Source organism: Bos grunniens, chromosome 11 (genome assembly GCF_055505025.1).
Source record: "Bos grunniens cultivar Pamir isolate PY7600 chromosome 11, Bosgru_T2T1.0, whole genome shotgun sequence".
NCBI lineage: Eukaryota > Metazoa > Chordata > Mammalia > Artiodactyla > Bovidae > Bos > Bos grunniens.
The window spans coordinates 39,651,318-39,664,279 of record NC_141175.1 but is presented as its reverse complement, the minus strand read 5'-3'; the positions used below and the strand labels follow the sequence as shown (position 1 = coordinate 39,664,279).

General features: G+C 42.5%; 1 protein-coding gene across 4 annotated transcripts in view; it reads left to right on the top strand.

Annotated features, from left to right (window-relative positions):
• Nucleotides 1-12,962, top strand: part of ANXA4 (annexin A4) — a 75,305-nt gene that overhangs the window by 48,031 nt on the left and 14,312 nt on the right. For all 4 annotated transcript variants that reach the window (XM_086326211.1, XM_086326209.1, XM_086326212.1 and 1 more), the window contains 4 exons: nt 2,411-2,524; nt 3,355-3,445; nt 4,776-4,855; nt 6,974-7,030. In XM_086326211.1, the coding sequence (XP_086182337.1) occupies nt 2,411-2,524; nt 3,355-3,445; nt 4,776-4,855; nt 6,974-7,030 (342 nt within the window). The remainder of the gene's footprint in view (nt 1-2,410; nt 2,525-3,354; nt 3,446-4,775; nt 4,856-6,973; nt 7,031-12,962) is intronic.

Sequence of the window (12,962 nt, the reverse complement as noted above, 5' to 3'; positions counted from 1 at the left end):
TCTGCTTCCCATGTTCCTTCCCTCAAGCTGGTGGCTTCCTTTGGCCACTTGTGAACAAATTTCCTCCAAACTGATTAAAATATTAAATCCAGTTTGTTCTAAATAGGCTCTCCTAGGATTTAGGGTCTATTCTGACTCTTCTACGTAAACCCATTTGTGGTATATATTCATTCCTTTGAACGATCCTCAGTGAGGGTCACCCCCGCCAGTTATAGAATGGGGTTCTCTGTGTGTGTGTGTGTGTGTATGTGTGTATTTTATTGGCTTGTGCATTCAGAGGTGGTTCACTCACCATGTTTCCCTGAGGAACCCTGTCTCAGTTTCATTTCCAACAGCTCACTTACCAGAGTCATTCACCCGGTCTTATATCACTGAAAGCCTATCTGTGTGATTAGAGAATCTTTTTATTGAGTAAACGTTATCAGTGAGTGCCTCCAGGTCTCAGAGTGCTGTTAACTATGTGATAAGTATTTCTGTTCCTGGATAATTTATAAAAGCTAGTCAGATGAGGCTGTTTCCCAAAGATAGGCATTAAGCTGCTGGGCAGGACAGGCCTGGCTTAGCTCTTCTGGGGAGCATCTACATGCCAACCTTGGCTGGGCTCCAGCGGAGGACAAGATCCTACCCATAAGGTTGCTTGGACTATCTTCTGGGCATTTTAAAGTCTTCTCCATCCCCAAAGAAATTTAGTGAACATGCATGTGGTGCGTGAGCTAAAGTGTAGCCACGTATTTGGGGTTGATTTATTCAGCTTTAGAACTAAGCTGATCTGACAGCAGTTTGTTAAGGTGAGCAACCCTAACAGATTGACTGAATGCTAATTTATTTGTTCATTCATTTGTTTGATACATGTGGATTAACATAAAAATAGATACAATAGATTAAAATATAGTGTTCGTGGACTCAAGTTTGTGAGAATCTGCGATCTGAACTTGAAAGCAAATCACCTCCTTACTAGTTAGTTGATCTTAAACAGGTTCTTAAACTCTCTGACATGTAGGAGGAAATGTGACTATAAATGTGTTTAGAATTTGGTCCTTTGTCCAAGTGATTATTACGTTTCTTTTTAACAATTGAGCCTTAAGAATTAATCATGAATGATTATAAGAATGCAACTAAATGCCTATTTAGAAGAATAGTAGAAAAATAGAAACAGGGTATTGATTAAAGAAATTGTATTACGTCCACATATAGAAATTTCTGTAGCTGTTAAAAATATTGTAGGTAAATACTGACTTGGAAATATATTCAGGGTGTGTTCATAAGTGAGCAAACACACTGATCTCGGGACCCCTTTGCCTTCTTAAATTATTGAAGACTTTTTTGTTTTTGCTGGTTACATCTATTAATATTGACCATATTAGAAATTAACACTGAGGATATTTAAAAATAAACATCTGTTAACTTATTTTAAAAACAATTAAAACTCATTGCATGCTAGCAAAAATAACAATTTCAGGAAAAATAGCTTTATATTCCAAAACAAAGTAGTAGTGAGATGATTGGCGTTGTTTTACATTTTCAAATCTCTTTTAGTTCAGTTCAGTTCAGTCGCTCAGTCGTGTCTGACTCATTGCGACCCCATGAATCGCAGCACGCCAGGCCTCCCTGTCCATCACCAACTCCCGGAGTTCACCCAAACTCATGTCCATTGAGTCGGTGATGCCATCCAGCCATCTCGTCCTCTGTCATCTCCTTCTCCTCCTGCCCCCAATTCCTCCCAGCATCAGGGTCTTTTCCAATGAGTCAGCCCTTCTCATGAGGTGGCCAAAATATTGGAGTTTCAGCTTTAGCATCAGTCCTTCCAATGAACACCCAGGACTGATCTCCTTTAGGATGGACTGGTTGGATCTCCTTGCAGTCCAAGGGACTCTCAAGAGTCTTCTCCAACACCACAGTTCAAAAGCATCAATTCTTCAGCACTCAGCTTTCTTTATAGTCCAACTCTCACATCCATACATGACCACTGGAAAAACCATAGCCTTGACTAGACGGACCTTTGTTGGCAAAGTAATGTCTCTGCTGGTGTCTGCTTAACGCAAGACAGCTGGATTCTCATATGTGCTTCTGCATTCACCTTGTTGCGATACCTGGTGTTGGTTACAGTACGAAGAAAACCTGGTCTTGTACAAATAGGTAGTTGGGAAGGGGAGGAGTATTTTCATAGCCTTTTCACATAACTGTGGATCTGTAGACGTGTTGAGTAGGCTTTGGAAAGCTCCACTGGACAGCTGTGAGGGGATGAGGGTGTAATGTCAGATCCGAGCATCTTAGTGTTTTTATGAAGATGGTTTCGAGGACATGAGTCCCCTGAGAGGGTCTTGGAGACCTCAGGCATCCCTGGACATCACCGAGGGCAGCTGGTTTCTGTTACTGGAGCAGCTAAGCAGAGCACTTCCTTGTGTCCCAGGACCTGATGGACGACTTGAAGTCAGAACTGAGTGGCAACTTCGAGCAGGTGATCCTGGGGATGATGACACCCACCGTGCTGTACGATGTGCAGGAGCTGCGAAAGGCCATGAAGGTTCGTGCTCCTCTCCTCCTGCTCTTGGGGCTGGGGGTGCAAAGGCGGACTGCCTCCGGGCTTTCTCAAAAAGCCATGATAGAGGCCTGAGAATGTGGAGGAGGAGGGTGTAGGGGAAGGATTTTCCTTCATTTAAGACAACTTGAAAACAGGACATTACAGTCTAGCAACTGTAACTTCAAAGTTGTTTCCCCAAAAATTAAGAAATTCTTTCTTCCCTGTGGCCCACTGGGGAGTGATTATACTTGTGGTTGTTGTGTAACTCCAGACAATTTCTTGCCATATCAGCTCCTTTTTTGAGATATGGAACTTTTGACTGACACCGTGAGCGCCTCTTGGGCTGCTGTCAGCTCAGAACCTGCCAAGAGTTCTCAGCCTCCCAAGATGCTAGAGCTACTGTGCCCTACGCCAGGCTCTGCCGATTTTTAGCAACCAAGTACAAAATTCAATTATGACTGCCCTCCTCCCTCACATCAATGAATACTCAGGCTCATGGAAGGTTCTGGGCTAGTCACTGGGAAACAGAGATAACAGCCTTTGCCAGAAGAAGATTCTGCCCTTCAAAGGAAAAGTACAGGGGAGACCAAGGCAAGACAAAACCCCCGGAGGGGGTTCCTAACCAACACCCAAAAACAGCTCATGAAATGTTTGTTATGACTAATAAACATGTTGGAATCTGGATAGGAAAGTTAAAAATGAGCAAATCCTATTCCTGGAACTAGGTGAGTTGTCTTTATTCTCTGCAGATTTCTGGTTATATTCCTCCTGTGTCTGGGACTCAACTTGGTAACCTGATTCATAACACCCTCTCCTCTGGCTTTTACATTTAGGGAGCTGGCACAGATGAAGGCTGCTTGATTGAGATCCTGGCCTCCCGGACACCCGAGGAGATCCGGCGCATAAACCAGACCTACCAGCTGCGTATGTAGCATCTTCAGGGGCCTTGGTGGAGGCCCTGTCCTCTGAGAAGTAGACTGGAGTGGGAGTTTACCCACTGAAACACTGACCACGAGGGAACCTCAGCTACAAGCTCCGCTGTCAGGCAGATCCCTGTTGATCCAAATGACTGTTGGCTTTTCGAGACTTCTCAGGTGTACCTGCCTCTCTTCTTAGGCTATCCAGTGAAGTGTTTACTACCCTGAAAGCTGAAAAGCTGTTCTTTAGTATCAAGCAGAAATCAAAGGTGTTTATTCAAATGTGGTGGCACCACTGAATCTTAGCTTTCCAGGGAGTGCCCTGGAGGAGCAGTCTCCTCAATTTCTTACCTCAGACTAGGCTGTAGGTCCCGCAGCCACCTCCAGTGGCAAGACTTCCCTCTTAAAAATCTCCAGAGGAGCCTTTGAAAGAGGCATGCCTTTTTGACCTAAGAATATAATAAAACATGTCCAAAGGTTCAGGTCCCACAGTGTCATCTATATTAGCTTAAAATGTCCAGCAGAGTGGCTAAACAAAATTTGGCACATCCATACAACATAATTATCAAAATGTATATCGGAGGATGTTATTAAATTACAATGAGCGGTATGGTATACGGATAAGGGAAAAAGACAAATCATAAAATGAGATGCTGTGATCCCACTTCTTAAAGAAACAAAAATAATATGTGATGTGGGGAAAATGAGGAAGGATATTCACCAAAATGTTATCAGTGATTATTTCTGAGTGATTAAATGAGGTTTTGTTCACCGCCTCCCCATGCCCCCCCCCCCGCCCCCGCCACTTCATTTAACTCATTCAGTTTTTCCTAAGTTTTCTGTAACAAACGTACAGTTCAGTAGAAAGAAAACAAAACAGTAAGAGTTTTTTGGTAGGTGTTCAGAGTGGGAGATTCGAAACCTGGGAGTCTGGTTCTAGCGCTGACTGCCTGTGGTCTTCTCCCTGTGGACAGCCCGCTGCTTGTCCCCAGACACAGGTTCAGAAGTTCTGCTCTGTGATCCCTCTGTCCTAGGGATCAGGACAGATCCCTAGACAGTAGGAACCACGAGAGGGGATCGCAGCCCCGCCTTCTCAACCCCCAATGTAAGCAACAAGAGCATGTTGTTTCTGCTCTAATCATTTATCTTCTGCTCTAATCATCCACTTCTCTTGACCATTTTACCAAGACCTTAGTTTTTCATCAGCTCTGTATGGGCTGAAGATGAGCTGCTTCAGTAATCAGGCTGGTCAAGGAGAGGACGGAAGACTCTGGGGTGTGACCTGGTGTTGGGCAGAGATCTTCACTCTGATGTCACTAATTTGACTCTCTTGCTAGAATATGGGCGGAGCCTTGAAGATGATATTCGCTCTGACACGTCATTCATGTTCCAGCGCGTGCTGGTGTCTCTGTCCGCTGTGAGTCGCTCCCACCTTTGATGGGGGTGGGGGGGGTGGTTTATTGAGACGTTCACTCTCTACCCGCTCTTCCAGCCTTTCTCAACCTTTCAACCTCCCAAATGGGAATTTTTCCCTGTGTTTTTCTGAAGCCTTTCTGTTGTTTTATATTCTCTCCTTTAAAGACTCTAGCTAGTCATGCATCCCCATTTTTTCTCATTTATACATACAAGCACTTAATATATGCCATACAATCATTACTCAGCGCATTGAAAGTTAGGAATGTGGTTAAAAGGCAGTCTTGGGCTTTAAGAATTTATATTGTCAGAAGGGGATCTAGCAGGCCCATGTCTTGCTAAAATAAAAGCATGAAAGTATGTGCCAAAAAAGAGGCACAGAGTAGAAGAAAGGTTCAAGGAGAGATTTTGGTTGCCAAAGTAAAGAAAAGGCTTCATGGCCGAGGTGCTGGTTGAGAGAGGACTAGGAGGGTTGCTGGAATTTCAAGAGGCACAGATGTGTGGGGGTACGTTCCAGGCAGAAAGAACAGTGAGGACAAGACAAGGCATCAGGAAACACGGAGCGGGTTCAGGGAACAGTTGGCTGAGCCACTGGACTAGTAATTCTAGGAGCCAGGTGAGAAAATGAACCAGGGTCCCATGTTGGGGAGAGTTTGTGCTTTTTTCTGGAGAGCTGTGGGGAGCCTCTGAAGGTTTTGGAGCAGTCGAGTGATGTGATTGGAACTTCTTAGAAGAGTAATGTTATAGCAGTGTGTCCGATGAATTGAACCAGAGGATGGGAGCCCAGGCAGGAGGTTACCTTGGTATTCAAGATATTGTGAAGAAAGCAGGTTTGGGCCAGTGTGGGGGCAGGGATGCCAGAAAAGAGAGATGGATTTACAAGCATTTCACACAACTTAACAATTTTATCTTTAGGCCTGCCCTCCTTCCAGAGTGTGAGACTCATTTCTCACTGCCTTTTCCCTGTTTCCTTGTGGATATTCTGCCATCACCTCTGTCCACTGAGCCCTCCTAAACTATGCTTGAACTCATTTTGCCTCCAAACCAGCTCTTCTTCCTCCCTCATCTTTTTCTATTACTGTTGTTTCTGTTTTTCCAACAACCAAGGCAGAAGCCTGGAAAGCATCTCCAACTCCCACCTTGCTATGTCTCTGATGTTTACTTAATCATGCCAGCCTGCTTTTCTCTTCCTTTTATTTTATTTTTTTATTTTGGCTGTGCTGGGTCTTCTTTGTGGTGTGGAGCTCTTTGTTGTGGCATGCGGTCTTTCTCTGGTTGCAGTGTGCGGGCTTCCCTAGGTGTGGCACGGGGCCTAGAGCACACAAGCTCAGTAGCTGGGGCACTTGGGCTTAGTTGCTTCGCAGCATGTGGGATGTTAGTTCCCCAACCAGGGATTGAACCTGAGTCCCCTGCTTTGGAATGCAGTCTTAACCAGTGGACCACCAGGGAAGTCCCAACCAGCCTGCTTTTCTTCCTTCCTACCCACTTTTTCTTTTCCTCCCAGATTTATCACTGCAGAGCCATGCCTAGATTGTAGCATATTGGAATAGCCTAGTGATAAAATAGTGTTACAAACCAGATAAAAGTAGCCTATTTTGCCACACTTTGGCATTCCTCTATCCTTCAGTCCCGCCCTCCTGGTGTTGGTGAGGGACAAGGCACTTTCGGGTGCTCCTCAGGCCCCTACTGTTGGCCCCAGAGTCTCTTGATTCTCCTCTTTTCCCAGCCTATGTGGCATAGTTGATCAGCATAAAGTTGCCAGTTAGGGAAATTTAAGTCAGCTGGCTGGGAAGACATGGGAATGGAGGAAGAGGAGGAAAAAGAGGGGTATGGTCCTGGAAGGAGCTCTCACCAGGCCATATTTGTCCTCCTGCTCCTTCAGCTGTCAGAGACACCCACACAGCATCAGGGAGCCATACCAGGCTTGCCCTCTGATCAGATCAGAGCCATGGGAGTAACGCAAACACATTTGAAGACATCTGCCCTTTCTCCCTAAGCTACACTCATGGCCCTTCTGTCTAATTACCCTGTCCTTGGGTTCCCAGACATTCTATCTTACCAGAGCACCTAAATCTTCTTGGATCCTCTCTCAATCTCTGTGGTTTGTTTTTCTCATCCTCAGGGAGGCAGGGATGAAAGCAATTATCTGGATGATGCTCTCATGAGACAGGATGCCCAGGTTAGTAGAACTGCAGCTTCTTTCTTCTTCTCTTTTGACAATAAGACAGGCCAAGTTGGTGGACATCTTCTTATATTTCAATGAATATTGGCCAGGCTGGAATTTGTTATGAAAAAAGATTCCCACAGGTGCCTTTAATAGCAGAAGTTTCTTGCAGAGATACCTGGGGCTTGGGGCTGGCTTGGGGCATCAGTATATAAGCATCCCTGGGTTCCAGATTTTCTAACATTGGGACCATGGTGTGGCTGCCCCCACAGAATCACAGAGTGTCTTCTGAATCACTAGGAGATAAAGGGACCTGCCTATGCTTTGTTGACCTCACCTTTTTACTTCCCCAAAGAGAACATTTAATACAACCTATGTAAAATGGGTAAAACTATTACCAAACTCTAAGAGGCAGTTGCTTCCCTGGTATCCAGCCCGCTGATGGCTGCCCTGAAACCAACTAATGGTATTTTTACTGTGACCAGATAACACTAAAAATAATAACTAATAAAACCTAGTAAGGACCTGGTTTTGTCCTTACCAGGGGCCAAACACTGTTCAAAACTATATGAAGTATGTCATTGAATCCTTACAATAACCCTATGAACTAAGTATTGCTATTCCCATGTTATGGACAAGGAAACTGAGGCTCAGAGAAGTCAATATCTTGCTCAAGTTCCCATAGATAATAAATGACAGAACCGGGATTTGAACCTACGCAATCTGGATCTAGACTTTGTTAATCAGTATATGACCTCTGAGAGAGATTTGTCCCATTCAGGATGAGGGGCAGAGGATGAGATGGTTAGATCACATCACTGACTCAATGGACCTCAAGTTGAGCAAACTCCAGGAGATAGTAGAAAAGAGATGAGCCTGACATGCTACACTTCATGGGGTCGCAAAGAGTCAGACACAATTTAATGACTGAACGACAGTGAATCACTCAGGATTATATGGGAAAGAACCTTTTGCTTTCACTAGAAGTGAAAGGAATATATGAGTCCTAAGAGTTCTGATGACTCAGGGAGGCCCATCCCATAAGGAGATATAGGAAATTGACTTCAATCCAGAAGCTTTGAGGAAGGAGAAGGTATTAAAACTCTCAGATGCTTATGTGAATTTCAGCTACCTCTAGGAGAACATTTGGGGGAATGCTGGAAGGAACCTCCATAGCCCAGGTGAATCCTGAATTTAGTTTTTTAAGTTAATTTATTTATTTTAATTGGCGGCTAATTACTTTACAATATTGTACATTGACAAGAATCAGCCATGGGTGTACATGTGTTCCCCATCCTGAATCCCTCTCCCACCTCCCTCCCCATCCCATCCCTCAGGGTCATCCCAGTGCACCCGCCCTGAGCACCCTGTCTCATGCATCGAACCTGGACTGGCGATCTGTTTCACATATGATAATATACATGTTTCAATGCTATTCTCTCAAATCATCCCACCCTCGCCTTCTCTCACAGAGTCCAAAAGACTGTTCGTTACATCTGTGTCTCTTTTGCTGTCTTGCATATAGGGGCATCATTACCATCTTTCTAAATTCCACATATATGCGTTAGTACACTGCATTGGTGTTTTTCTTTCTGACTTCATTCTGTATAATAGGCTCCAGTTTCATCCACCTCATTAGAACTGATTCAAATGAATTCTTTTTAATGGCTAAGTAATATTCCATTGTCTATATGTACCACAGCTTTCTTATCCTGAATCCTGAATTTAAATGAAGAGTTAGTGAGCAATTTATTCCTGAAACATTATATCCATTGTCACTTTTTTTGTGGGCTTGCCAGGTGCTAGGCATTGTGCTAACTACTTTACATTTTTTTCCTTATAATAAATCTATGAAGTAGGTGGAGAAGGCAATGGCACCCCACTCCAGTACTCTTGCCTGGAAAATTCCATGGACGGAGGAGCCTGGTAGGCTGCAGTCCATGGGGCCACTAAGTTGGACACGACTGAGCGACTTCACTTTCGCTTTTCACTTTCATGCATTGGAGAAGGAAGTGGCAACCCACTCCAGTGGTCTTGCCTGGAGAATCCCAGGGATGGGGCAGCCTGGTGGGCTGCCGTCTATGGGGTCACACAGAGTCGGACACGACTGAGGTGACTTAGCAGCAGCAGCAACAGCATGAAGTAGATATTACTTCTGTTTTATAGACTAGGAGACTGATTCTCAGATTTAAATAACTTGTATAAGATTACATAACTGATGGAATTGGGCTCTTTGACTCTAGATCTGTATGATTTTTTAAAACCATGCAATTCATATTACAAAGCTACAGTAATCAAAAGAGTGTGGTATTGGCATTAAAACAGACATACAGATCAATGGAATAGAAAAGAAATCTGAGAAATAAACCTGCACATGTATGGTCAATTAACTTATGAAAAAGGAGCCAAGAATATACAACAGGCAAAGGTAGTCTCTTCAATAAATTTTGTTGGGAAAACTGAATAGCCCTAAGCGAAAGAATGAACCAGAACTGACTACCTTACTCCGTACACAGCAATTCACTCAAAATGAATTAATGACTTCGAAGTAAAACCTGAAACCATAAAGTTCCTAGAAGAAAACATAGGTGATAAGCTGCCTTACATGGGTCTCAGCAATGATTTTTTTAATCTGACGCTGAAAGCTAAAGCAACAAAAGTAAAAATAAACAAGTAGGACTGTATCAAACTAAAAAGCTTCTGCACAGCAAAAGAAACCGTCAACAAAATGAAAAGGCTACCTATTCAATGAGAGAAAATATTTGCAAATCATATATCTGATAAAAAGTTAATATCTAAAACATAAAAAGAACCTGTACAACTTAATAGAAGTAACCAAACAATGCAGTTTTAAAATGGGCAGAAGATCTGAATAGACATTTTTCCAAAGACATCCAGATGTCCAACAGACACATGAAATGATGCTCAACATCACTAGTCATCAGGGAAATGCAAGTCAAAACCACAATGAGATATCACCTCACTCCTGTCAGAATGGCTGTCATCAAAAAGACAACAAACAGCAAGTGTTGGCAAGGATGTGAAGAAAAGGCAACCTTTGTTCACTGTTGGTGGGAATGTAAATTGGTGCAGCCACTATGGAAAACAGTATGGAGTTTCCTCAAACAAAATAAAAATAGAACTACTTCATGATCCAGCAATTTCACTTCTTCTATCTGCCCCTCAAAAATGAAAACACTGACTCAAAAAGACATATGTACCACCTTATTCATAGGAGTATTATTTACAATAGCCAAGAAATAGAAACAATCTAAGAACCCCTCAGTAGATGAATGAAATAAATGATTGTGTATATGTACAGTAGGAGAATGCTCTCTACTCATAAAAAGAATGAAATCTTACCATGTGCAAAAATGTGGATGGATCTAGAGAGCTATATGCTACCTGAAATAAGCCAGAAAGAAAAAGACAAATACTATATAATCTCACTTGTATGTGAAGTTAAGCAATAACCAAGGAAAAATCAAGCTTATAGATATAGAGAACAGACTGGTGGTTGCCAGAGGCAGGGGTGGAGGTGGGCAAAATGGGTGAAGGAGGCTAAAAAGTACAGGCTCTGTTATGAAATAAAGAAGTTATGAGGGTGTAATGTACAGCATGGCAACTACAGGTAATAATACTGGGGGCTTCCCTGGCGGTCCAGTGGTTAAGACTCTGCTTTCACTGCAGCAGGCACAAGTTTGATCCCTGGTCGGGGAGCCAAGATCCTGCATGCTGCACGGTGCTGCCAAAAGTAAATAAATAAAATTGTGTTAAAAAAACAATAATGCTATATTGCATACTTGAAAGTTCCAAAGAGAATAGATCTTAAGAGTCCTTATCATAAGAAAAAACACTTTGTAATTATATATGGTACTAGATGGTAACTAGACTCATTGTGGGGGTCATTTTACAATGTATACAAATATAAAATTATTATGTTCTACACCTGAAACTAACATAATGTTATATGTCAATTATACGTAATTTTTAAAAAACACAACAAACCATGCAGTTCAACAAATACTTGGGAGTTCTTCAAGGAGCATAGTTCTCCTTGGAAGTGACCAGGTGAAAAGGTGCTTAACAACAAATATGGGCTGGGGGAAGTTGGAAGGACCAGAACTCATTTTTCTGTGTCCTCCAAGTCTTAAAACGAAACAAGGAATTTAAGAACCACTCTCCAAGGTTTCCACTCTTCTTCCAAAATAAAACAGGAGGAAAATCTGGTCAGCCTTTGTTCTTTAAGGTACATCAGCAAAGGGACATTTGGGTATTACAGAACTGGATTTTGGGGCAAGTAAATGAGTTTGTGATGAAAAGACTTACCAGGACAGGTGAAATTAGGTAGTAATTTATTATCAAAGGTAGAAAATTTTAAATATAGAGAAGCTAAACGTCCAATTTTATCAGTTCTTGAGATGAAAACTGCACTCAAGGAAATAACAGGTAGTGTTCAGAATTCCTACTTGAAAAAGAAATGCATAATGTACTAAAAGCACATTGAAAATGCCCTTCAGAGCTTTTGTTAGAATATGGCACATACTTGATTCCCTTTGAAAAACAAACCAGGAAATACAAAAATAGAGAGAAATCTGCATCAAAACTGGAAACCGTGCCAGATGGGCAGCAAAGCTGGGCCAAGGATGCAGGAGTTATTCCTTCCCCAGAAAAGAGGTTCACACACACACACACACACACACACACACACACACTGCCCCCAATGGAAATAGACAGAGTGGCTTCCTGCAAATGGGGAGACTCCTCAGGGAAGACTTGGGCTGTGTCTCAGCCGCCTCCACTGGATTTGCAGCAAGTCCTCCTGGTTGAAATTCATCCAGATGAAAAGTGAGGAGCTCAAAGAAGAATCCATTGCACCGTGTTCTGTGGAGAAAACCAGGTCTGGATAAACTGTTTATCATTTCAAGATCAAAGATCATGAATATCCACTAATCTCAACTCAAATACTATATGGCCCGTGAAGAAACTGGGGCCCAAAGGGAGGCAAACAGGGGCTCACTTTAAGGAAGAGACAGATTTCAGATCGCTCTGGATCCTGACATATGTAAGAGAATGACAGATTTTAATTAACTAAACAAGAGCTTTAAAAAAAAAAAAAGATGCAATAAGAAAATAAAGGAGCTGAAAATGGAGCCGCATGAAAACAAGAAGGGATAAAGAGAAGGCTAGATGAGTGGAGGGGAAGTTTTCTTAGAAACAAGGAAAGGAGACTTGCCTGGTGGTCCAGTGGTTAAGAATCTGCCTTCCAATGCAGGGGACTCGGGTTCCGTCCCTGGTGGGAAACTAAAATCCCTCATGCCCAGGGGCAACTAAGCCCGAGCACTGCGACTGTTGACCTTTGTGCTCTAGAGCCCGTGTGTCACAACTAAGACCTGATGCAGCCAAAAATAAACATTCTAAAAGGAAACAAGGAAAGACAGAATAAACGTTTACTAGAAGCGGCACTGATCAGAACTGACATTGCACAAAACAGTCATTGTTGTCGAAGGCAATGCTGAAAATACCTCCAATTTTCAGGAAAAAGAAGACAATCACATAAGATGAGGACTATAGAGGAAAGACAGTGGAGATTAGAATGTCAACAAGAAGGGTATGGACGGACTTGCCCTAATATATAGTTAAATGTATAATAAATGTACAAATGAATTAAAGCACGTGGTCCTGGTGTAAGATAGGGAGAAGTCAATGGGATAATTAGAAAGTCTAAGAGCAGAACCAAGCCTATGTGAGAATATACAGAAATACATACGGAATATATGCATTTCCAGTCAGTGGAGAAAGCACAGGTTACTCAGTGGAGTTGGAAAAATTGGGTAACCATTTGGGAAACAATAAAGTTAGATCCTGACTTTCACCTGACAGCATAATAAATTCCAAATAGATTGAAGTTTTTAGCATAAATAAAGTAAGCCATAAAAGTAGTATA